This window comes from Barbus barbus, assembly GCF_936440315.1.
Source record: "Barbus barbus genome assembly, chromosome: 7".
Classification (NCBI taxonomy): Eukaryota; Metazoa; Chordata; class Actinopteri; order Cypriniformes; family Cyprinidae; genus Barbus; species Barbus barbus.
In genome coordinates this window covers 12887485-12909552 of record NC_136735.1, presented here as the reverse complement: position 1 = coordinate 12909552, position 22068 = coordinate 12887485, and the positions used below count along the sequence as shown (strand labels likewise).

At 36.1% G+C, this 22068-nt stretch overlaps 2 protein-coding genes across 11 annotated transcripts; one reads left to right on the top strand and one right to left on the bottom strand.

The window, feature by feature from the left end:
• Positions 1 to 940: 940 nt before the first annotated feature.
• LOC306872163 (uncharacterized protein) lies at positions 941 to 11013 on the top strand. Of its 2 annotated transcripts, XM_079420597.1 has the most exons (7): positions 941 to 1153; positions 1538 to 2509; positions 2670 to 2755; positions 5635 to 6589; positions 6698 to 6788; positions 6875 to 7054; positions 9866 to 11013. In XM_079420597.1, exons 1-6 carry the CDS (start codon positions 1133 to 1135, stop codon positions 7021 to 7023), a joined length of 2274 nt encoding a protein of 757 aa, XP_079276723.1. In that variant the 5' UTR covers positions 941 to 1132; the 3' UTR covers positions 7024 to 7054; positions 9866 to 11013. The 2 variants fall into 2 exon arrangements, with proteins under 2 accessions (XP_079276723.1, XP_079276722.1); XM_079420596.1 differs by lacking the exon at positions 9866 to 11013 and having other exon boundaries at positions 6875 to 7576.
• LOC306872165 (lectin-like) lies at positions 10949 to 16124 on the bottom strand. Of its 9 annotated transcripts, none has more exons than XM_079420606.1 (10): positions 16085 to 16122; positions 15499 to 15641; positions 15247 to 15385; positions 13593 to 14358; positions 12545 to 12603; positions 12336 to 12411; positions 11884 to 12014; positions 11664 to 11804; positions 11421 to 11535; positions 11045 to 11281 (listed from the first exon to the last, which is right to left on the bottom strand). In XM_079420606.1, exons 7-10 carry the CDS (start codon positions 11983 to 11985, stop codon positions 11178 to 11180), a joined length of 462 nt encoding a protein of 153 aa, XP_079276732.1. In that variant the 5' UTR covers positions 11986 to 12014; positions 12336 to 12411; positions 12545 to 12603; positions 13593 to 14358; positions 15247 to 15385; positions 15499 to 15641; positions 16085 to 16122; the 3' UTR covers positions 11045 to 11177. The 9 variants fall into 9 exon arrangements, with proteins under 9 accessions (XP_079276726.1, XP_079276734.1, XP_079276732.1 ...); XM_079420603.1 differs by adding an exon at positions 15947 to 16022 and having other exon boundaries at positions 13593 to 15385; positions 16085 to 16120; XM_079420608.1 differs by lacking the exon at positions 15499 to 15641 and having other exon boundaries at positions 11044 to 11281; positions 16085 to 16124.
• Between the last annotated feature and the right edge of the window lie 5944 nt (positions 16125 to 22068).

Sequence of the window (22068 nt, the reverse complement as noted above, 5' to 3'; positions counted from 1 at the left end):
CAGGGCTTTTGGGCCTCCAGGAACTGAGTTTCCTGGCACCCCAGGAATATACATTTGCCAAAATATGCAAGCTATGTAAATCAATGAAATCAAATAATTAATTTTTTTAAAAGTACAAAATATTTATAAAAATTCATACCGAGCAAATCATGAACACTTATGCCTTTGAATATTAAGGGCTTTTGCATCAAAAAGGCTGAGATTCACTGCAGCATACTATTTACAGCACAGTAGGCAGTGTAAACATGTTTTCACTGGAGTGGATGTGTATATGAGCACATATCTATCTGTAAAAGTGTAATGAGATATGTTTATGAACGTATACCGCACATGCGTCATTAGTGTTAATTTTTGATCAAGAATGTAGTCCAAAGAAAAAGTGGAAAGTCCTAGAAGGAGTTCCTCAGATATTCCTGTTTGACAAGTTTGTCTGACCAATACGCTTACTTCTAACTGGCCAGTCCTCCTGCAGTAACAAAAAGTTTCTTTGGCATTTCTGGTGTGGAATTCTCTAGGATTTTTTTTCTTGATGAGATGTTTCCTGGTTTTCTGTTTACATGCAGGCTCTACAGTAAAGACTGGAATCTACTGAGTTAAATGCTTAAATTTATGAAGAATAACATAGTATTAAGACATATTCACATCGTATTTAAAATGTAGCCAGGTATTATTGAGTTAATATTTTACAGTTTCCCTGCCTCTATGTATTACATTCAACTGCACATTTTTAAATATCAACACTTTAATGCAAATCTGTTTAATGATGTAAACATTGTATTGCAAAGCTATTTAATGTAGATTTAATATTTAAAGCAAAAGTACATTCAAGAACTTATATTAATTTCATAGGCTATATGGGGAAAGAAGGTGGAACGTGAGATAAGATTTAGAAAACAGGTTTTGGCAGTATAGAAATGTTTGACTGTAAAAGGAAGAAGGCAGTGACTGAGAGAGGAAGGTACAGAAGCAAGGTGATTCACACAGGTTGCACAACTGCTTTGGGTGTGCTATTGATTGGTTTGAAGAAAAGAGACCATAAGGTGTAATACACTTCAGACTGAAGAACCAATGCTGAATATGACTTGAAGGATGAATGTAAAGGAGCTGTAAATGATGAATGAAATGAGAGACTATGGAGGAACAAACAGCAAAGGTATGAAAAATAGATGATAGATAGTATAGATAAGATTGCTTTGCAAAAAATGCAGTATTTAAACAGCACAAAAAGATCAAATATGATAAGATTTGTATGATATATAATATATAAGAGTAAATGGGATGTCACAAGTATTGTAAACAAACTACAAAGTAGTACTATTAGTTTTTACTATTATTACACTCTTAAAAATAAAGGAAACTTTAACACTCATGGAACCTTTCCATTGCACAAAAAGTTTGTTATAGTGGAAAATGTTTCCTTAGATTATTAAAATGTTAATAAAAAGGTATATTTATAAGAACTGTTCACTGAAAGTGCTTAAAAAGTTGAATAATGCCATAAACTAATATTATAAGGGCATAATATGCATCTTTTCAGAGCGATGTGAGGGATGGTCTGCGGAATGATATTCCACGACTGCAGTCTATGCTGGCAAAACTTAATCTAAAACACAAACATCCCAAAACAGACAGTGTTAAATTACACCCAGAAACAGTCTGTAAAAGTGTGTTTTACAATTCTCTGGAGCCTGAAGAAGGAATCAAAAATGAAGAAGACAGGAAAGATTGCAAAGTCAGATCTGATGAGGAGGAACCAACTAGGCGTTCTGAAACAGAAGATGGAAATGAAGCTGTTGAAGAGGTCAAAGAGCTTCAAGATGCGTTTCCTAAATGGGAGAGGAAGAGTTTACTCCCTGACTCTTCGTCCATAGAAACCCAGGTGGCAGAATTAAGTCGTCAGCCAAGAGAAAGTGAGTCTTTGGAGGACAAAATGAGCAAAGAGAAGGAAGAGCATGTGGCTGGAGCAGCATTAGTGCCTAACAATCAATCTCAAGAAACATCTACACACACATCTTTCCTCTCTGTGTCCTCTGATAAAGTAGACTCTGCACAGGTGGGCTTGAAGCATGAACCACTAGATGAAGCTTGTGGTGGTCCTTCAAAACCATTCAGTATGGATACGAGCAGAGTTCTAACCCATCAAACTGCTGTGAATGTTACAGGCAAGACAACAAGGTCCGCTTCAGATCCAGTAACCCGCAAGCCTAAGGAAGAGAGACCCCTCTCAGCTCCAAGTATTTCAAACCTACGGGAATATGAAAAGTATGAAGATTTTGCAAATGCAATGCCAGCCAAAAGCTTCAGCAAAGCTGCTAAGATTTTGGGACATGAGTATTCAGGAAATGTGGAACATGACAACCCGCTCACCAAAACGCAAAAGAAAGGTGTGAAAAACAAAATGAAGAATCTTACTCAAAAACTGATGGAAAAGCTTAAAGATAAACATGATTGTGAGCACACTGGCAGCAAGAGCACCCAAGACAGCGTGGAAGAAGAAGAAGGACAAAACGTATGTTTACTTCCTCATACTTCTAATGTATGACAGATCTCTTACAATGAACGTAAATCAATGTTGTGACTTATGATTAACTTTTTTTAGTTCATATTTAACTATTGCACTTTTCATTGGGTTGTTTTTCAAACTTAAATCACAATGAATCATCTTGCAGCTGAATTCTGTGGAGGTGGAAGCCGAGGCTCAAGATATTCCACCACCACTTCCACCAAAAATGGGGAAATATGTTTTCTTAGACAGGTAGGACATGCTAAACATAACAAGCAGTGTTATTTTAGTATTATTTATACACTGATATGGTATTTGTATTCATTTGAATTCACTTTTTTTATTTGAATTTTAGTTTAAGTTTTAGTCATGTTGTGCTCTTGTCATTTTTTCTTAAAAATATTTATGGAATTTTACAGTCCTGTTCCACATGTACATCCTATGTGCTTATAATGGTGATCGCAATAACTGGGTAATAACTAGGTACTAACCCTGAACCTACCCCTAGACCTAACCTTAAATACAGTACTTTCTTAGGTAAGTGCATGTAAGCACACATACTGTAAAATAAAGTACATTCAAAATATTTGTAAATATAATTAGTTTTAGCAATTTTATTACTTTTATTTCAATTGCTTTTTTTCATCTTTGTTTTATTTTATTTCATATTCATTTCAATGAACTAAAATCATTTTGAATAGTTTTAGGTTTAGTTTATGACAACAACACCTCAAACAACAACATTTTCAGAACATTTTTTATGGAGAGAATTACTGAGAGTTATGCATTTCAGATGAAAAACAGCCAAATTATAGACTACACTTATTTGTGGCATATGCATATTATCTTTTAACCTATTTCCTTTTAAAACTTTGTTTTACAAAATCTACAACACTTCCTTGATTGTAGCATTGCCCAGTCAACCTATTTATAAATCAGAGCACTTATTTCTGTTACGGAGCTCCAAGGAGGAAGATGAGATCAGGCAAAGATAATCCAAAATAACAGTCTTTAATAACAGTCCACTCAAAAAGTGTAACATAGACAATAACTGGCAACTGAAATGGAGAAAACTCAGGATTTATAAACCCAGGGGTTAATGGGATAATTAATGAAATAACAGGTGGTGACGATGAACTTAATAAGACACAGGCAAAAACTATGTCAAAAACAGAAACTCAACACAGACATGTGACAATTTCTAGTTCTGTGACATTCCTTTTATATGAAGTGATGGAACAAATCAAACTCAAACATGCATGTTGTAATAGAGATCTGGGTTACACTTTATTTTAAGGTGTCCATTACAGTGTAATTATACATTTAAGTACAGAGTATTAACTACATATGGTTAGGGTTAGGGTTAGGATTAGGGTTAGTTTGGTTTAGGGTTACTTGCATGTAATTATTCATTATTTATCGTTGTTATAATAGTAAGTATGTAACATATAACAAGGACACCTTCAAATAAATTGCTACCGAGATCTGTTTCTCCTGCTCTGTAATGCTGCATGTTAGTCCACAAAAAAGGGGACTAATAAACAAGGAAAACCTGTTAAAGTCAACTGAAATGATCAGTCAAAGGATTAACGGGGGAAATATGTAGCCTCTGGTAGGGGTGTGCGATATGACGATTTTTGATCGTGGACGATAAAAATGTCTCCACGATCTGCTTTTGAAGAAATATCGTAGTACCGCGCTACAGCGCACATTGTCAAATACAGTTCTGGCGCCGCCGTCTCTATGTACTGTACAACACGACATACAGCAGTAGAGTTACTCAGACAGGACACTGCACTTATTCGCGATCGCAAAAGTACATTATTTGCATACAAGCCTTGCTGGTTAAATGTTTAATTTGCGCGCTGGTCTGACGTGCGCTTGTTCTGATCGCATACACCTTAAGCACGCGCACTAAAACGCCTGTCTAACAGCGCCTGATTACTCAACTAAGTTATATTTTGCGCTAATGCTGTCAAAACACACAAGGTTTACATACAGACTGAGTTGGTTATCTCTAAAATGAAAGTAAATAGTTAAGAGAGAAACGGATGCGTGCCTGTACTGTATATTAGATGCGTGCAGCTCTTAAAGGGACAGGACACTAAACATGCTGTCGACTGTCATTAAAGGGATAGTTCACCCTAAAATTGAATTTCTGTCATTATTTACTCAGTGGAAAACCAAACAGTTGCTGGTCTACATTGACTTTGATAGTAGGAAAGAAAAATCCTATGGAAGTCACTGAGGACCAGCAACTGTTTGGTTTTCCACCTTCTTCAAAATAGCATTTATAAATGTTCAGCAGAAGAAAGAAACTCATTCCGGTTTAAAACAACTTTTGAGTAAATGATGATATAAAAATACAACATTATGACAGAATTGACAGACAGATGACAGAATATTAATTTGTGGGGGAACTATTCATTTAACGTTAACAAAACAACAAAACACAAAGAGAAAAATCACTCACTATTCTTGACTGAAAAACTTTAATACAGTTGCTTTAGGAATCAGTCTATCTAGTGTTTTATTTTTATATTTGTTCATTCAATTTCATTGAATGCTCTGCTAAATACACCTATTGTACCTGGAAATAAAGCACTGTTTGATTTATTTGTATATAATGTGTATTTGTAATGTGTATCTTTGTTCTTATTTTTGTCATCTAATCTTTGTCATCTTATTTTTAGAAAAATAAAATAATGACAAAGATTTTTTATCTTCACCCACTTTGGCCTAAATATCTGCCATGCATCTTTGTCTTTCTAGTTTGGCTGTAATGCTCAGACAACTTGTAAAACCAAAATAGTAAAACTAACAAAGAATCGGGATAAAAATCGTGAATCGTGATATTTCTATAAAAAATCGTGATATGATATTTTTCCCATATCGCCCACCCCTAGCCTCTGGTGATATCTCGGGTTGCACACTAAGTGCATTGTTAAATAAAATCACTGTATCATACTTTGAGGGAATACCAAAGGTTTGAATGTACAAATACTACATTAAGGGATGAAAATACCTGCAGTTTGCGCTAGTTAAAACTATTCAAATAAAACCTTCAAACCTGTGTTTCAAGTTCAGTTGACTTATTAAATTAATCTAATATTTATTGTCTTTCTGAGCAGAAGATTTACCCTAAAAGACTTCAAACTCAATCTTGAACCGATCAACTTAATGGAAGAAATATTCACAGGCAGCATATGGCTCAGTTACTTTCCCATCAAAGAAAGTCCAGCTGAGAAAGACACTAGTGATGAGTCAATGACAAATGATGTTCTACAACCAGAAAAGGACATTCAGCTTGACGCTCCTCTTCCGACACTAGAGCAGGACCAGTCAGAGGACATAAAGACACTAGAGGAGGACCAGTCAGAGGACATAAAGACACCAGAGCAGGACCAGTCAGAGGACATAAAGACACTAGAGGAGGACCAGTCAGAGGACATAAAGACACTAGAGGAGGACCAGTCAGAGGACATAAAGACACTAGAGGAGGACCAGTCAGAGGACATAAAGACACCAGAGCAGGACCAGTCAGAGGACATAAAGACACTAGAGGAGGACCAGTCAGAGGACATAAAGACACTAGAGGAGGACCAGTCAGAGGACATAAAGACACCAGAGGAGGACCAGTTAGAGGACATAAAGACACCAGAGGAGGACCAGTTAGAGGACATAAAGACACCAGAGGAGGACCAGTTAGAGGACATAAAGACACCAGAGGAAGACCAGTCAGAGGACATAAAGACACCAGAGGAAGACCAGTCAGAGGACATAAAGACACCAGAGGAAGACCAGTCAGAGGACATAAAGGACAATCAAGACAGTGTTAGTGATCCTCAAGAGGACAGTGTAGCAAAATCAAACAGTTACTTGGATGTAAAACTAGTGGATCGGGATGCAAACATATTTGCTATACCTAAGGCACTGTTAACAAATAATGCAATGCAAAGGGCTTGTAAGTCAAACAACTCAGATGACGTCTATGGCTGTGCGGACATGTATATTATTCCCAAAAATGACTTTCCATTAATGAAAAGAAAATCATCAGATGCCCCCCTGGACTTTTCAGCAGTCAAGGTCGGGAACACATTTGTACATTTTCTGTATAACTGGAATTTTATGTTAATATATGATTTTTTTAGTTTTATTTTAACTTAATAAATGACAAAAAATTATCTCTCGCAGTCATTTGAATTGCTGGATAACTCTGCCCTCAAGAGTCGAATTCGTCTTAGCAAAAAGAGACACCACCGACAACCTAAAAAGCACAAAAAAGGTGAGAAAAAGCTGAGGAGGGTTGGAATTAATTTACTCAATGAGAGCAATGAACATGACATTTATTTCACTCATTTTCTCTTCCAGTAAAAACAGAAACGTTGAGCGCCATATTCTACAAGATTCCCCCGGTAATCCTGAATGAATCTCCTGTCAGCGCATCTCCACCACGTCACAGCATGCCCTTTTCCACATCTCCACCTCTGCATTTACCATCACATCCTTACCACTGCTGACCATACCAGATCTATCATCTGCATTTGTCAGGTCAGTAAAGTCACAGCTGCAGTCATTAGTCTATGAAACCCCAAAGCAACACACAAAGACCATATTGCATCAAATCGATTTCATTGTTCATGTGATCATTATATTAATTGTGTGCCTTGTTTTATACTTCCTTGACTGTAAAGACTGGAAATTTACTGGTGTGCAGAAGATGGGGCACATTACAGTAGATAATCCATTTACTAGAAAGAACTAACCTTTTTCACATAATTATTTTCTTAATAATTTTCAAAAAGTTATCAATATAATGATTTGCTATGTCAGTATACACATTTATTTAATACAAATTAATAATACACCTGTTCATTCACCACTGATGATTAACTGTAAAGTACAGTAAATCATCAGTCTTTTTCCACAGCCCTTATTATTATGCAATTATGCAAAATATCATGTAATATTATCATGTGTGTGTGTATGTGTCTTTTGCTGTCTTTAAATTCCACTAATGTATTGTAATGAATTGTAAATCACCAACATGTATTAAAATGTATTTTCATTTCCATCTGTTGAGTTGTTTATCACACTCCCTGAATTCAGATTTGTGCTTAATGTGCTCATGAGAATTCAAGATTCAAGATTCAAGATTTATATTTGTCACATACACAATTATACAGAGTATAACCAGCAGTGAAATGTAGGTCAGGTCCGCTCCAAGGACAGTGCAATTATATAGAATACAAATATTAAGAAAAAGAAAAGAAAAAAAGAAAAGAATAAAATAAAAGATAAAAAATATAAATATAAATGTGCAGGTCAGTATGTTGTTGACTTAAATAGTAATAAAGAGGAATGTGCAAAAATAATGTGCAAAAAAGTTGTACAGGGTATTTAAATAGCAGCAATATGAGGTAGAAAAAATTATGAATAGCTTATTGATATGGTGATATTTACATGGAGAAAAATTATAAATAGCTTATTGATATGGTGATATTTACATGGAGAAAAATTATGAATAGCTTATTGATATGGTGATATTTACATGGAGTCAAGTGAAGTTATGACACAGAGTTAGAGTTTAGGAGCCTGATGGCCTGGGGGAAGAAGCTCCTCCTAAGTCTCTCAGTTTTTGCCATCAGGCTACGGAAGCGCTTACCAGATGGTAGCAAAGTGAATAGTCGGTTACCAGAGTGATTAGAGTCCTTAATGATTTTGACAGCTCTATTTTTGCAGCGTTTGAGGTAGATGTCCTGCAGAGAGGGGAGAGCAGACCCTGAGATGCGCTCAGCTAAGCGCACAACTCTCTGTAATGTTTTGCAGTCCTGATTGGAGCTGTTTCCATACCACACTGAGATGCACTGAGTCAATGCACTTTCTATGGTCCCTGAATAGAAAGTTTTCAGGATTGCTGGTGAGACCCTGAATTTCCTCAGCTGTCACAGATGGTACAGTCTTTGCCTGGCTTTCTTAACCAGTGTTTGGATGTGTGTAGTCCAAGTCAGGTTCTCAGAGATGTTTACACCGAGGTACTTGAAGCTACTCACCCTCTCCACAGGGGTCCCACTGATCATAAGAGGAGTGTAGGGCCGCTGCTGTCTCTTCCTAAAGTCCATGATCAGCTCTTTAGTTTTGCTCACATTCAGACAGAGACAGTTGTCCTGGCACCATGATGTGAGTCTCTCTACCTCATCCAAGTAAGCGGTCTCATCATTGTTGGAGATGAGGCCCAGAACCATAGTATCATCAACGAATTTGATAATAGATGTGGAGCTGTGAGAGGACACGCAGTCATGCGTGTAGAGAGAGTAGGGCAGGGGACTAAGGGCACAGCCCTGTGGGGCTCCTACGTTCAGGGTGATGGAGTTTGAGGTGAACTGGCCAACTTTCACCACTTGAGGTCTGCCGGTGAGGAAGTCTTGAATCCAGTCACAGAGTGAGGAGTTTAGGCCGAGGTCTGTGAGTTTAGAAGCCAGCTTGATGGGGACTATAGTGTTGAAAGCTGAGCTATAGTCAATGAATAGCCTTACATAATTCCCATTGTTGCTGTCCATGTGTGTGAGGGAAGAGTGGAGGACGTGAGAGATGGCATCGTCAGTGGATCTATTTGGGCGATAGGCAAACTGAAGAGGGTCCAAAGTATCAAGGATGGAGGAGCAGATGTGGCTCTTTACAAGTCTCTCAAAAACCTTCATGACTATAGATGTGAGGGCAACTGGGCGATAGTCATTCAGGCAAGAGGGTTTATTGTTCTTTGGCACAGGGATAATGACGAATTTTTTGAATGAGGTGGGAACCACGGAGGTAGCAAGGGACTCATTAAAGATAGAAGTGAACACTGTTCACTTACCTCTGTGGAGGATTCGTTTCCGAAGGCACAGATGGTCCTCAGTCCCTGCCATATCCGTCGAGAGTCATTGAGCTGGAAATGAGACTCAATTCTCTCTCTGTATCTGTGTTTAGCGGCTCTTACTAAGATAGAATTCATTAGATAGAATTCTATCTATATCTAAAGAAATACTGTATTCAAGTATTCCTGGATGCGTATCCTTATCTATTTAACCTGGGTCTTTTTGTAGCATATACTGTATTTTTGGATTAATAGTTTAAAGCAAATTAAGGCAAACATTTTTTTTATATAAAATCCTTTTTTATTAAACCGACACAAGTATACAGCGTTGGCCAAAATGATTAGAACACTAGTATTTTCACCAGCTAGAAGTTTAAAGTTATTAAGGTTTAAAGTTATTTCTATCTTTTGCTGTAGTGTGTCAGTAGGAAATATCAGTTTACATTTCCAAACATTCATTTTGCTATTAATTGCAATAATCCAGTGAGATTTTTGTCTGACAACAGCCAGTGCTCCACACAGAGATCTGATCTGATCATCATTCAGTCTGTCTGGAATGACATGAAGAAACACAACAAACTGAGATGGACTCAATCCAGAAGAACTGTGGCAACGTCTCCAAGATGCTTCAAGAAACCTACCTGCAAAACACTACAGCAAGAAAAGGGGTGGTGATGGCGCAGTGGATAAGACACATGCCTTTGGTGTGAGAGACCCGGGTTCGAATCCACTGTGAGACACCAATGTGTCCCTGAGCAAGACACTTAACCCCTAGTTGCTCCAGAGGCGTGCGACCTCTGACATATATAGCAATTGTAAGTCGCTTTGGATAAAAGCGTCAGCTAAATGAATAAATGTAAATGTAAATGTAAATGTAAATAACTGATTTAAAACCATGTTTAGCTGGTGAAAATACCAGTGTTCTTATAATTTTGTCCAAAACTAGTTACGATCAAGGATAGTGAGATAAAGCCACCTTTCCCCTGTTTTTATAGGCCTACACTTATTATGGTAAACAGACTGTCCCCAAATCCCTTGGTTATCGGAGTAATCGTGTCATTATTATTTTCACCAAAAGAGGGCGCTGATGAACTTTACCTGGATGAACAGAGTGCTATTAAATTCAATTATTAAATGACTCTCCGTAATCGGTTTCAAGGTAGTCACATACAAACTATTAAATGTTGAATTAAAGTAATACTGTTTGTGTGTACTATAGCTAAACCAATTCATGAAAAGCGTGTCATTGTTTTGCACACAATTTTAAATGAACTCCGATACGAATAAATGATAGACCTATAAAAAAAATTATCTAAACAATTACACAATTACATTTTAATGATATTTTGACTACTGATTTAGGAAAGCTCGCTGATTTCAATTTTAAAAGTCTCCTAAATATTTACAAACTCTTAAAAATAAAGGTTCTTTATTGGCATCAATGGTTCTTTTGAGGAACCTTGACCATCCATGGGACCTTTCAAATGCAGAAAAGGTTCTTTATATTCGAAAAAGGTCCTTTGTATTTTTATATTTTCAAAATTTTTCATTTAGGATTTTTTAATTGAAAGGTTTTTCTAGGCATCGCTGCAAAAACACCCTTTTGGGACCTTTATTTTAAGAGTGTGGTCATTACAGTCAGTCATAATCAGATAAACAATAAAGAAAAGAAAACTGATCATTTTGATTGCAAACATTCTTTATTAGCTATTTGAAGAATTGTTTTTTTATTTCATTTATTTTTATTGTAAGTTTTTTTGTTGATGCAGAGAAAATCATTTTAATCAGAAAGTTTAATGGGACGATACCCAGATAAAACTACTCCATCTCCTCAGAGCCTGGTTTCAAGATAGCCTTTACATCGAAGGCACATACGTAGTTTTTCTTGTAATGACAAGCGTCGTCATTCCATCTGCCAATCTCTGAAAATGAGGGACAGTGAAATTAAGAGATTATTCTATCTTCTGCAGTGTGTCTTACCAAATATTCCTCACAACATCACTGGAATAAATAATTTAGCAAAATATATACTATAAACCTTTAGTGTTTCTCTGTTCTTACCTTTCCAGTTCATCTCTAAACATTCCTCTGTGCTAGTGTACATATGGTTGGGTTCACCACTTGTCCAAATTTGAAAATCCCAGAAGGATCCATCAAGCCATAAAAATTTACCAGACTGAGAGAATGAGCAGGAGATTTTAAAGAAAAAAAAAGTTAGTGAGAAACTATAGTGTGTGCATGTCATAGAAAACCAGGAAATAACATCAAATCAGTCATTTCTCTTTGCTCTCCTTTTTTTTTTACCTTAAAAAATTCAAAAGCTCCAAGCCAGATGCGCAGGTTCTTTGGGTTGAATTTTTTCACAATGGAGAGCAAGTAATCATTATGCTGTCTTTTATGCACCGACACCAGGTGTGCACCAGGGGCTTTGGTCCTACAGCTGAACTGGATATGAACAAGGAAGAACATTTAATGACTACACATTACATTGATTTTTTTCACATTGCATTGACAAAAAACCTACCTCGGCGTCAGTGAAGTTGAGAGGTAAGTTGAAGTATTTGACACAGACACTGCCCAATTTGTACCAGTCAGTGAAGCCGTACACATTACACGCTTTAGGCATAGTGACATTTGTACGGCCTGCAACAAACCCTAAATGACAGAATCACATATTTGAGCTGATAAGTGGGTAGTATTTCTTCCCTGTTTAAAAGATAAACTTTGCATTTATCACTCTGTTAGTCTTCTAATACTGTCAATGTATACTCAAAGCAAGTCATCTCAACAAATACTTTATAAACCATATGCACAAACTATATATGTATGTACTATATATATATGGTCACTTGCTTTTTGTTTAACAACTTCTGGTTTACCTTTAATATCAGGGGCTCATTAAGAAATGTGCGTGAAGTAATGGATAAAATTATGAAAATTCAACATAAATATATTTTTGTACGATTTAAACATTACCTCTCTCCGTTCTTAAGAAGTTTCCACTCCCAAAAAGGAGAGTCACCAACAGAACGCATATAGATCCTGATTCGACCTGTAAAAGAAGTGGAATATGATTAATAACCACAAATTTTATATATAGCCTATAGGATACAAAGACTTGCCATTGCAGTTCATCAGCTTCTGTCGTCTTATCTGTCCTCACAATAATCTTGCAACTGTCTCACCTTATTTTATACCTTTCCATTCGATTTCACAACTCCTCCTCTTCTCTCAGTCTTACTGTCTGTAGAACAGAGGGTGTAGAACAGTTTTTTATTCATCACACAGGAAACCGTTTCACACATCTAGTGACTGAAGCATTTCAACATAAATAAATTTAAAATAATGAAGAAAAAAAATATTTTTTGTGTGATCCATTAAACTTTACACAGATCAACCTATGCATTCAAAGTTCAATGAATAAACAAATTAAGGAAAGAATGAGAAGAGAGACTGTATCTTAGGTGGACTGAAACATGATATTAAAGGATTTCATTCCTGCTGCACTCTTCTCATTACAATCTGAGTCATATGCACTTTTAACTTTAAGTAATGGTTCAAACCAAACAAGAAATTGATCTGCATCTTATTTCCTACATTTCCATGACCCTTCTCTTGGATCTTTTCCCCACCCTATCAGTATTGTGATTGGAAAACAGGCTACGAATGCAACACATTTTAATCTTTGGGATAAACCCCTTGAGATGCATCATCTCCTTTTCAAGGGGTTTCTATTACACAAGAATCCAAAAACATAACACACACAAAAAAAACAAAAATCACAACAACAAAACAACACTCCCTACTACAATATTAACACATGAAGTATTAATAATTATATTTATATTATTTATATTTATTTATTTATATATTTAAAATTGATTTTATAGACAGTACACTAGTCAGAAAGAGGCAATATAGGTTCATGTGGTTGAAGATACAGTTGTGACCTTAAATCCACTTGACACCGCCAGCGACAGTTGTCTTTAATTCTAATTAAATTCATGTTCCAGTCACTTTGCACCCCTTTAATTTTCACAGCCCCTCCTATTTCTTACATCTCGTTCTCAGTTCTTCATCACGCATAAAAAAACCCTTAAAGATGGCCTCATGATAAAACAAAGCTGCATTAGTTTGCATGAAGCATTAGCTCTTCCAATTTCCCATTCACTATTATAGCTAAACATAACTGTCAAAAATAGTGTTTTGTTTGTTTTATGCAAGATTACTTACATCTAAGATATTCTTGTCTTACATTCACCATGCAAGAGTGTAGCCTTGGCTAGGAGGAGCTGATGTCATCAGAAGTCCTTGGGTGTTTCGACCCTGAACCGTAACACCCTCCTGTTGGTGGGTTGGCAGTGGTGGCCAAATCACTACCATTCTTCTCTTCCTTGATTACAGCTTTGCTCCTCTCTCCTATTCCATAACCAGCAAGAGACACTTTCTGCTGCCTCCCCCGTCCTACAGACTGCTACCTTCCTCTCCTTCTCTGTTAGTGAACATTCTCCATACCGACTGGGCCGGGAATCCTCTACAGCCAACCTCGACTTGGACTACTTGGGGAACTGCAATCTTCCTCCCAGATCTACACTCATCTCCCATGCCTGGGCCTTTTGTAATAAGTTGTTTGTTGTTGCTGTAGTTGGTGGTTTTTCACCTTCTCTTGCAAACTTAATCATTGTTGTTGGTTCTTTGCACCTCTCTTTTTGCTTTATTGCTGAAAAATTCTTTACATATGGGTCTTCTTTAAATAGGCTATATTACAGTTAAAGGTTCGTGATACTGCTTAAATTTATAGCCTAATCATTTATTTGGGTAGAGCTAAGATAAATTTGTTTAAACTTTACAAATGTTACAAATTATCCTTAGCTGATCTACAGGATGACAAAACATGTAATTAAAAAAACTAGTTGGTCATTTAAATCCAGATAAAGTTCAAACATACTTTGGCCTGTATGTTCATTTCACTATGCCACGGTCACTGGATGCTCTTCACCTAAAAAGGATATCAAGTCAAATGAAAACCACAAGAGACCTACAGGTCCAACCAAAATAGACAGTTACTGTTTTATAAAACTGCATGCATGCTATGCATGATTGAATGAGGATGAATGAGGTTCAAGGCAATTATGTAACCTTGCATACAAAACATTTTATTAAAACAGACAAATAAATACTGGTTTACAAACAGTGAAGGTAAGGTTGCTTTGTTTTGAGTGATCCCTTGACAGATTATCAGATTATGTAATTTGTATAGCAAATGTTTCTCCTATTTTCTTTTAAAGTTTAAGCTGTTCATTTATGACTGTTAATTAACCGCACAGCACAGTAAATTTCTCTTTCTCCATAGCCCTATTATTATGCAAAATGTAATATAAGATTTTGTGTGTAACCAGTGTCCTTTTTTTGTCATTTGTCCAGAAAATATTTTGATTGCAAAAGTTATCATTTTAAAGGTTTTTTTTTTTTTTTCAGAATGCAGAGAAAATAGTTTTATTCAGAAAGTTTTATGGGACGATATAGATAAAATGCTCCATCTACTCCGAGTCTGCTTCCAGGATGGCTTTTGGTTTGAAAGCGCAGATGTAGTTTTTTTTTTTCAAAAGATGTGTCATTCCATCTGCCAGTCTCTGAAAACATCCTTAGTGTAGATGTGGCTGGGCTGACCACATGTCCAATTTTCATAAACCCAGATGGATCCATCGATCCAAAAACAATTTACCAGTCTGAGACAGTGAGAAAGAGATTTTAAAAAAGAAAACAGACAGAAAAGGTGTTCGGGTAGTGAGAAACTATAGTGGGTGCACGTCATTGAAAAACAGAGTAGAAAAACAACTCATTCTTTGCTCCCTCTGTTTGTGAACCTCACAAAAGGTCTTTTTACCTCAAAGTTCAAAGCCTCCAAGCCAGATGCGCAGGTCGTTTGGGTTCAACTTTTTCACAGTGCATAACAAGTAATAATTTTCCTTACTACTATGCACTGACACCAGGCGTGCATCAGCGTGTTTTTTCGTACAGCTGAACTAGATATGAAACAGGACGAACATTTAATGACCTCACAATACAGTGATTTATTTTAATGGTGAAGAAAGTAATTTAAGGAATAATAGAATTTAAATAAAAATAAAGAACATACAGCAGCATCAGTGAAGTTGAGAGACTCTTTGAAGTATTTGACACAGTGAAGGCCCACTTTGTACCAATCAGTGAAGCCATCCTCATTACATAACTGAGGTATAGGACACTGACCAATGATGTTTACATGATCAGCAACAGACCCTAAATTACAGAATCACATATTTAAGCTGTAAGAATTTTATAAATATGATATGTGGGTATATTTCTTGACCATTTGAAAGCATTTGTAATATATCCCTCTGTTAATCTAATATCCACTCAAAGCAGGTCATGTCTTACAGCAGTAAATATAACATATTCACAAATTTTGGCTACTTTATTGGTCAGGTGTTTTCTGTCAACAATATCTGCATTTTCCTGTATTATAATCAGGGGTACATTAAGGAATAATGGGTAGAATTATGAAATTACCAAATAGATATATTGTAATGTGAATTAAAAGTTACCGCTCTCCATTGCTAAGATGTTTCCACTTTCAAAAAGGAAAGTCATCAACAGAACGCTAATAGATCCTGATTTGGCCTGTGAAAGGAACATAATCAGTGGAATAACCACATAAACTATATAGACAGAAGACGACTTACCATTGCAGATCTTCCACTTTTGTTGTCTATCTGTCCTCTCAGGATCTATCTAACCTAATTTTATAACTTTCCATCTGTTTTCACAACTCCTCCTCTTCTCACACTCATCCTTATCTTTCAGGGTGTGTATGTGTCTTCATCAAACAGGAAACAGTTTTTTTTTTTCCATTTAGTGCCTAAAATACTAATCAATACTTTTACACAATACTAATGTAGTCAAAGGTAAAACTCAATTATATGTATTCACATTTCATTGGAATGAAGCAATAAATGAGAAGATCAATGGAAAAGTGTCCCAGTGGGCAAATTATTATTTGTCAGTTTTCTTAGCACATACTTTTGTGAAAAGATGGGGAATTTCCTTTTGTTTGAAAAATTTCCTAACACATACAAAATGTATCATATGGAAGTAAATGTATGACTAGTATGGCCCTACTTCTCCAAAGTACTCTTGCTCAGACTGTGTCTTTCCTATCTGACGGAGAGTGAAGCCAGTACATCTGTGTTCAAAACATGACTCGAGGCGAGGGGTGAGCTGGTGGGGCTGATTTTCGGCTGGGGTTGGACGACGATCGTCTTTGCAAACTTCTACTTCTAGATCCATGCCATTAGCACAGAGGACATAATCAGCTCGATCAGGGAAAAACTGGACGAAGGGAGATCGCAGCTGATGACATCATCGTCCAACCCAAGCCGAAAACAGACACCGAGGGAGGCATCAATCCAGCTCACCTCTTTGGAAAGCTCAAGTAATTCCTCCACATATCTTATCAGTTCCCGACCATCCTGCCGCAGACACCAAAGCCTGTCTTCAGCCTTAGTCATGTTTAAGGTCTGGTATTCTGTCACAGTGCGTCTAATATAATACCAGACACCAAGGCAGGGGAACACAGGGCTTATAAACACTGGGACATCAACAAGGAAGAACAGAAACAGGTGCGGGGCAATTAAACTCAGGGCTAGGGACTAATTAACTAATAAACAGGGAACGAGGACAGGAACGGGAAGGCCAAATATGGACACGAGAGGCGGGGAAACACGAGACACAGACTGGCATTGGTTAATTAATTTTTAGATCTTGTGGATTCATTCAGTCTTATGGCAGTCTGTTTTGGAGCCCACTCATAGTCATGGACATACACTGGATTTGATTTTATCTATTGGTTTTCCTATACATAATGTGGAAATTGCTGTCACCCTTTTATTGGATCACAAACCTGTAATTTTTAATGCTTCTTTTAATGCTTCTTTGTTGGGCAATCTTCAGAGCTGTAAGCCTGTAGGAAAATGGTTGAGGGCCATCAGTCCCTTCACTGCCAGTCAGTTTGTAGAGGTATATAATATTGCTGTGACCTCTAGGTCAACTATATCATATTTTGGTAATATGTGTACTGACAAATTGATTTCGTGGTTTAACACAACATGCAATGACATTTTAAATTGGTGTGCACCTGCAAAAATGGTATTACCTAAAACCAGACAACAGCCATGGCTTAACCAAAGCACTAGTGTTATTATAGACGAGAATGGAGGAGAGTATCTTATGACATTGTTAAAAATTGTATGATTAATTATCAACGAGAAGTTAAGGCAGCTAAAGCGCAGTATTTTTCAGATTTAATTAATAGGTATTCTCATAATCCAAAAGTTTTATTTAGTACAATAAACTCTGTATTAAATCAATTAACATGCATTTACCCAGATTCTACTAAAGAAGCCTGTGATAATTTCTTACAATTTTTTACCAGTAAGATCAAGATAATCAGAGCTAGCATTCAGCCTACCTCTGATTATTCTTTAGACTATTCTTCACGACCTGTTCTTCTCTGACTTTGAGCCAATTTCACTTTCTAATTTAGTAAACATAGTCCAGCATTTAAAACCTACAAATTGTGCATCAAATGCCATTCCTTCTCATCTTCTTCAAGTTTTAGATTTTGTAGGCCCAAACATTGTTAGTATTAATTGTAGCCTAGTAAATGGTATAGTTCCATCTTGCCTAAAACATGCTATAATACAACCTCTTTTGAAAAAGTCTAGACTGGATCCTTTAGTTTTAAATAACTATCGCCCCATTTCTAAGATCCCTTTTTTACGGAGTGTCTATTTACACTAAGTGCAAATAGCCCATCTTGTTGGCAAAGGCTATTTACACTAATTCCGCCCACTAACGTGTGATTGGTTTAGTCAACAATGAAAAAAGAAGTTAGTTCAACATCAGTTTTAGTGGCGTAGATGGTAAGGCACATGCTTTTTGACGCGATCGACCCGAGTTCGAGCCCACCTTTTGCCAAACATTTTTTTCTCCCTTTTCAAATCGCATATCGCATCAGAAAGGCATTTATTTTCAATAAAAATGAAGGAAATAATCAAAAAGTTGAAAATAAAGTATCGGGTAGGGTTAGGGTAGGTGTAGGGAGGGCTTTATTGTCCCAATAATGTGGCATCCATTTAATAAATTTGAATTAAAATTACAATTTACACTCAGTACATTATTATTGCGTACTGTTTTATAATGTACTAAAATACTGAGGTGCAGATAATTGCCACTATTTGCAATAAGTAGTATAAATAGCAGAAAATCTTGCTATTTTAACATAGTGTAAATAGAATCTATAGCTATTTGCACTTAGTGTAAATAGCATATCGTTAAAAAATACTGCTATTTTCACTTGGTGTAAATAGAATCCATTGCTATTTGCACTTAGTGTAAATAGAATCCATCGCTATTTGCACTTAGTGTAAATAGCATCTGTCACTAAAAAAATATGCTATTTGCACTTGGTGTAAATAGTGTCTATCGCTATTTACACTTAGTGCAAATAGCCGCTGCCAAAAAAATATGCTATTTGCACTTGGTGTAAATAGCATCTAATTGCTATTTACACCGAGTGTAAATAGCATCTATTGCTATTTGCACTTAGTGTAAATAGCGTCTATCGCTATTTACACTTAGTGCAAATAGCCGCTGCCCCTTTTTTATCCAAAATATTAGAGAAGGCTGTTTATCATCAGCTCTTCTTAAATAAAAATTCAAATTTCATTTAAATTTAAATAAAAATTTCAGTCTGGTTTTAGATCAAAATATAGTAGAGACTGCCCTTTTAAAAGGGCAGAATGACTTAATGCTCGCTGCTTTTTTTGGGGTTCCCCAGGGATCAATTTTGGGGCCCATTTTATTTCCTTTATATATGCTTCCGCTTGGTTTTATTTGCCGGAAATACAAAGTTGCATACCATTTTAATGCAGATGATGCACAACTCTATCTTCCACTGAATGCACATGATCGTGATGAGTTAGGTGATCTGATGACTTGCTACCATTAGATTGGCTGCCGGTTAATTTTAGAGTTCAATTTAAGGTTTTACTGTATGTCTATAAAGCCTTGCATGGTCTAGCACCTGAATATATTTCGGACATGATCCCATTTTATTCTACAACACGGCCATTGAGGTCATCTCAAATTTTTTTTATTAAAGATCCCTAAACCCAGCTTAAAGTCCAAATGAGACTGTGCCTTTTCGGTTGTGGCACCTCGCCTCTGGAATGACCTGCCACTGGAAATTAGATGTTGTACATCACTAGGTAATCTTAAAACACTTCTAAGAGGGCACTTACTTGCCCGGGCATTTGGTGTGAGCTAGTTGGTTTATATCTGATGGTTTTGTGTTTGTTTATGTCATGTTGTTTCTGTGTTCTTGCTGTTTTAGTTTTGGTTATTTTATTTTATATGTTGTTTTACTGGAAAGCACTTTGGTCAACATGAGTTGCTTTTAAATGTGCTATGCAAATAATAAACAAACTAACTAGTTTTGTGAAACAAAATGTGTGTTGAATTGCAGTAATTGATAAAAATTGCTTGCATCTTAATCCACTGTATTTTAAAGGCTCGGGTGGCTGAAATTCAGCATAATTGTATATTTAAAGGGTTAGTTAAACCAAAAATTCTGTCATTATATAGTCACCATCATGTTGTTCCAAACCCGTAAGACCTTCGTTCATCTTCAGAACACAAATTATGAAATCTGAGAGCTCTCTGGCCCTCCCATAGACAGCATTTATTCACCAATTCTCTTCTCGTTCTGAGGTACTCTCCAAAATGGTGGAAGACAGTAACTTTTGGAGAAGAATTGCTGAATAAATTATGTTATTACTGTTTTCTTTGCGTACAAAAAGTATTCTCGTAGCTTCGTAAAATTACGGTTGAACCCCTGATGTCACATGGACTGTTTTACCAATGTCCTTACTATGTTTATGTGCGTTGATTGTGGTAATATCCTTGCTGTCTATGGAGAGTCAGAGAGCTCTCAGATTCCATCAAAAATATCTTAATTTGTGTTTCAAAGATGAACAAAGGTCTTACGGGTTTGGAACGACATGAGTAATATTTAAATCACACATTTGGAAAAAAACAACATTATTTTCACACTCCCATTAAAAATGAATTAATCAGTGTTAACCTTTCAGACTCATTAATATTTCTGTTTAAAAATACCACCTATAATATAATAATATAATTTTATTTATTCTTTACATATTAGCTTATACAAATGTCTAACCCTAACCCTAACCCTTTTTTTAAAAAAACATTAACCAATTCATTAGTTATTATCATTAATTTATTTAATTGTGAAAATGTTATCTAAGTGGGACTGTCTTGTAATTATTTGAGCGTGCTGTCTATCATTAAGGGATAAACTTTCTGCAGCCTGTGCTAGCAAAAACCTGCTTTTGAATTAAAAATGACTGTTAGGATTTACTAAAGACAATTATTTTTGCGGCTGACATATATGCATTTGTAGGAGTTTCCATTTCAGATGCATGCAGCATTTATGGGAGCAGAGTGTTTGAGTGTCACTCGGGGGACTATTTTTGTAGAGAGTAGTTTGCAAATTGCTCAGAAAGAGGCATCTGGTAAATGACAAACATCTGAAAAATGAGTACTTTACCACACCAGACAATGAAACCACTTATTCTCATGGTTATATACAGTGTGTTGTCAGTATCAGTGCTGCCCAAGTTGCTGCAGCTCTCAAGTCGATTGCTTAATAGACTTTGTTACTTTACACATTTTTTATTTAATTTAATTACATTTTTAAGCCAGACATACTACATCTCTTTCATTTTCACAACCCCTCCTTCTTTCTCTCACTTTTTTTCTCACATTATACGGTCACATCTTACTTTCAGAGTTACTTCTACATCCTTAAAAAGGCAGCCTCATATAAGCTGTTTATTATACAGCATTATGCTGAAAGAAGCATTTTATCATCTAATTTCTTTTTCACTATTACAGCTAGATGACAAAACTGCCAAAAATAGTATGTATGCTATAATCTTATTTAGTCTTTGTTGGTCATTTCAAGCAAACTTTGGCCTGTGTTTGTATTTTGGATGCTTCATAACACTGTGCACAGATGTCGGTGGATGTGTTTAGAAAGGATGTGCCTGTTCAGTCAACAACACATTGAAATATATTTCCAGTCCGCAAATGTTTTGACATGACGTGCACAACCTTAAGACAGTACAGTTAACTGAACAGACTGCATAGCTTTCTATTCACAGTTCATCTGCTCACTTCATTTCAGTTCACTGCTCACTACTCCCTAAACAGGGAATATCTGTTGAAGTTAATTTGACTTGACAAAATGTGTTCATTTTGAATCCGAGCACCTTGCAAAGTCATCAAACATGAACAAAAGTTGAGTATATTGTATGTTTACATAATGCATTATGTGTAAACCATCATGTTTACAGGTTAAACATTAAACAAATTAATAAACAAATTTATTATAATTTAATTAACATAAAGTCATATATAAAAGGCTTAAACTGAATAATACATGTCTGTAGCGATTTTTAACATGACATTTAATTTGTTTAATGTTTAACCTGTAAACATGATGGTTGCATTTTGACTGTTGCAAACAATCACAGTTTAATTTAATAAAAATTCCAGGACCTCAGCTTCTTTTTTACTGCAC